The sequence below is a fragment of the Trachymyrmex septentrionalis genome, unplaced genomic scaffold (assembly GCF_001594115.1).
Source record: "Trachymyrmex septentrionalis isolate Tsep2-gDNA-1 unplaced genomic scaffold, Tsep1.0 scaffold32, whole genome shotgun sequence".
Taxonomy (NCBI): domain Eukaryota; kingdom Metazoa; phylum Arthropoda; class Insecta; order Hymenoptera; family Formicidae; genus Trachymyrmex; species Trachymyrmex septentrionalis.
Genome location: NW_017305485.1, coordinates 3175712 through 3179481, shown reverse-complemented (window position 1 = coordinate 3179481; position 3770 = coordinate 3175712). Strand labels below are relative to the sequence as shown.

The following is a 3770-nucleotide window of genomic DNA, read 5'->3' as shown; positions in this document are numbered from 1 at the left end:
CGTAAGATTCGAAAGGGACTCGGATGAGTATTTTGGGTCCAGCTGGGCAAAATCCTCGTCGAATCCTACAACTGTTGTTAAAACGTTTTTTTTTTTTCAGTGATACATTCTCAGGATACTGAGACGACTTTCGCGTCTAAATTAAAATGATCGAACAAGTCGGATAGGAGAACTCGTAGAATTCCAAGATTCGACCATTCAGGATACTTACGTTCAATCTTTCAATCGACGACGCTCAATTTTCTGACACCGCGTTTGCAATGTAACACGTTTCCTTGGTCAGATACATCTATTTGCATGACTGTTGCCTTTTCTTCCTCTCATGGGGTTTATTATTTCACCGTTCATGCGTCTCCTCGAATTTCTCGAATAGAACGTCTGGGATACCCTGGCATTATTCGACTTCTTTTCAAATTCAGACGGTGTCTGTATCGCTCGTCGTACACCCGGATTACACGCAAAGCGACAGCTGAAGCATTCTGCATTCGGTACGCTACGCGGTAGGCACCGAACACATACGCACATCGACTTTATTCCTTACCTGCATTACATCTTATGGGATTTGTTTGCACTTGGCGAAGCGCACGGATCAATAATCGTCGCTTCTAGCGCTGGATATTACTCCGTTTTCGCTCCTATAAGAGATCGCACAGCAGAGGATACCCCGTCATCCAAAATCGATCTTACTCCACATTAGCTCTCTCAAGACGAATCGTTTTCTTTTCGGGGGGGGTTTTTTTTTTTCCTTTTTTCTTTCTTTCTTTCTCGACCGCCCGGTAGATCCGCTAGTTTTTTCACACGATCCGCTAGTTACCTCCGTGTGGTATTTAACCGAACCGCGGGACAAAGGGGAGCCAACACGCTCGCTAAATCGCTGCAGTACAGTTCGTCCCATCGCATCACCCCCATGCCATTTAAATGTCGTAGCGCGTAGCGTGTTTATTTAAATTTTATATATCGATCTCACGATATCCGCATATATCCAAGCTCATCTCCAAACTCTCTTACGCTTTTTTTATACAATACATATTGGATCCGCGTAACGAGATATGCGACCTGTGCCTCGCGGCAAGATAATGGAAGGGCCCTCCTGCCCTCCCGGGAGGGGAGTGTTTCGAACTGATTAAAAAAACTGAAATAAAACGATATTTCAAGTGTCATCCGTGAAAATTAATCGTCAGAGAACGAGCACGTGTTACGAGCATGACACTTTATCGGGGGAGCTTGATTTGGTCGTAACGATTTTTCGAAAATGCACCGAATATATATATATATATATACGCCCTGCGTGGCTCGTCGTCGCGTGATTTTATCGCGGGGCACAGAGGTGCATGATGATAATGCTCCGTCGTTTTGTCCATTCGCTCTCGGATGCGTATATACCGTATACGATCGGCGGAAGCCGCACGTTCGCGCGATCAATCCATTATTTGTTAACGTTCGATCCATTGACGACACGTTGCGTTCGAGAGAATCGATGAGTCTCAGAATCATCATCTTATCACGACGCCGCTCATCATTTCCGCGCCTCCTCTTTCCCCCCCTCCCCTCCTCCCCCTCCCGTCCTCTCATTCATTGATAATCCACCCGCACCGCAAATTATATTGTATCCCGGTAAATGAAAGAATGAAAGCGAAAGCGAATTAACCAAGGTAAAAAAGAGAAAAAGAAAAGAAAAAAAAAAAAAAAGAAATAAGCAAAGAAAAATACAAAGCCCAGCGATCCTCGGTTCTACGGCGACCGATTTAATTAATCGATTTCTTTTGTTCTGTTCCGGTCGACGTGTTAGATGGCCCGACAAATGTGAAGGTCAACATCTTTCTCCGCTCTATCAGCAAAATAGATGATTATAATATGGTGAGTGCAATATACAAGTAATCATCAGCAAGGCCTACAAGTCTGTATATCCTCACATATTGTGTACAATTATATTGAAACGTCACGTGTATATGATGCCGTAAGATTTGCACTTCTCTGTACTTGTATCTGTATTACGTGTATATGTATACGTATATATGCATATATATATATATTATCAGTCCCGTCTCCCGCGCGCGCGCGCGTGACATCTCTGCACATACGTTGTTACACATGTATATGCGTACTCTCGTGCGTCGCGCTGACAGTGGATGTGTGCTAAAACCGCACCTCGTTGATTTTTCTCGATGTCATTAACTCTCTGTTCATGTTAAGTTCTATATACGTACGTATTATACAGGCCCGTCCCGGCTTAATCGTGCCCGGGATCGATGCCCATGGAGTTTTTGGCTGAATTCAGGAGTCGGTCTCTTCCTCGAAGGAAAGAGAGGGGAGGAAGGAGAAACGGATTGGCGATAATCGAAATCTTTCATGCGAGGGTTCCATGTCGCGAGGGAATACGGGACACGTGGATACGACCCATCTGTTGTTTTTAATTCGACAGACTCGAACTGTAATTCGTACATTCGAAATTAATCGAGAGGTTTTTTTTTTCGTTTCAAGGAGAAATCGACTTGGGATTGGCTGAAGAATCCGCGGTGACAAAGCACGGTGAAGCTGTCGCTGAAGCTCGAGACGTACCGAAGTACCGCAAAGTTCCTCCATTTTCGACCGATACCTTTCCATTTTGTACCAATAATACTGATCGCTTATTGGACTCGAGGTCGAGAATGGCGAAACAGCCAATAGGAAAGTCGTCGGTATTTCGGCCTCGGATAAGAAAGGATATCGCGCTACTTTCGTACATCCAGAGCTTCAGCTGCGTCGCGCCTGCAGTGTACGATCAGTAATTTGCTGTCTGTTGCTGTATAGGATGCTTTCCATTTGATGACGCGAGTCGGTGCGAGTCGTCGTTCTGCCTTTCTTGACGTTCGGGAAGTAACGAGATAGAACGACGCTTTTGTGTTGACCTGCGTCACCCGAGTGAAAAGCGCCCGTACTGATCGTACGAACGTTCGATTGACTGTACGTTGCAACCACGTCTTGTGCCTTGTTGGAATACCTTTGGCTATAGAGAGAGAGACTGGCCGACGTGTGTGCCCGCGTGAAGCGGCGAAGGACAATCGTTCGCAAGTTCAATTCAAAATGCGTTCCGAGACACGTTGCGGGGCCTCAGGTTTGCTCGCCGAACAGACGAGAGATAGTAAGCTCGATATACACGCACATACGCACACGCACACGCACATTCACATGCACACGCACACGCACGCGTGTCTCTGCTTCGTTGATTGCAAATGCGAACGATATCTGCGCGGAGAGAGAATCCGATCTTTTCAAATTTACCCTGAAAATATAATAATTGTGGTGCAATACAATGTTTTCAAGATTTTTATCATGCGCTTGTAAAGTAAAATTGATTAAACTTATTTTATACTTTATTATAGTTTTATTAATGAATGGGAGAGATTTACGTATTAAAATTCCTCGAAATACAACGTTGTCGTATTTTCAGGGTATAAACTGTAAGAAAGAATTCTCTCCCGTGTGTGGAGGTCGTCAACGTTAAGTGGCCCAAAGTGGAACAAGAAAGTCGTCAAAACGATGTCGATCCGACTTGGTTATCGATCGAATTTATGTTTTTTTTTTTTTTTATCATAATTCGGTCAACGTGACATTATTTTGACTTCTTGTTCTCCATGGGTGGGTTTCGCACGATTCCTTGGAATTCTGTGTCAAGACGAGAGTAGGCAACCGATACTCTTCAGACTCGCGCGAGACTGAAGGGCGATCTTTGTTACTTACTCAAAGCTATGTATAACACATCTTTTGTCGGAGAGGGATATTTATATCCC

General features: G+C 44.5%; 1 protein-coding gene across 12 annotated transcripts in view; it reads left to right on the top strand.

Moving 5' to 3' along the window:
* LOC108749946 (glutamate-gated chloride channel) overlaps nucleotides 1-3770 on the top strand; it is an 80425-nt gene that overhangs the window by 65735 nt on the left and 10920 nt on the right. Inside the window, exon 1 of one of the 12 annotated variants that reach the window (XM_018489022.1) lies at nucleotides 1334-1857. The exons of the other annotated variants lie outside the window; for them this stretch is intronic. Coding sequence (XP_018344524.1) covers nucleotides 1855-1857 — 3 coding nt within the window. The 5' untranslated portion in view covers nucleotides 1334-1854. Of the gene's footprint in view, nucleotides 1-1333; nucleotides 1858-3770 lie in introns of those variants that run through there. 12 annotated transcript variants of the gene reach the window in all.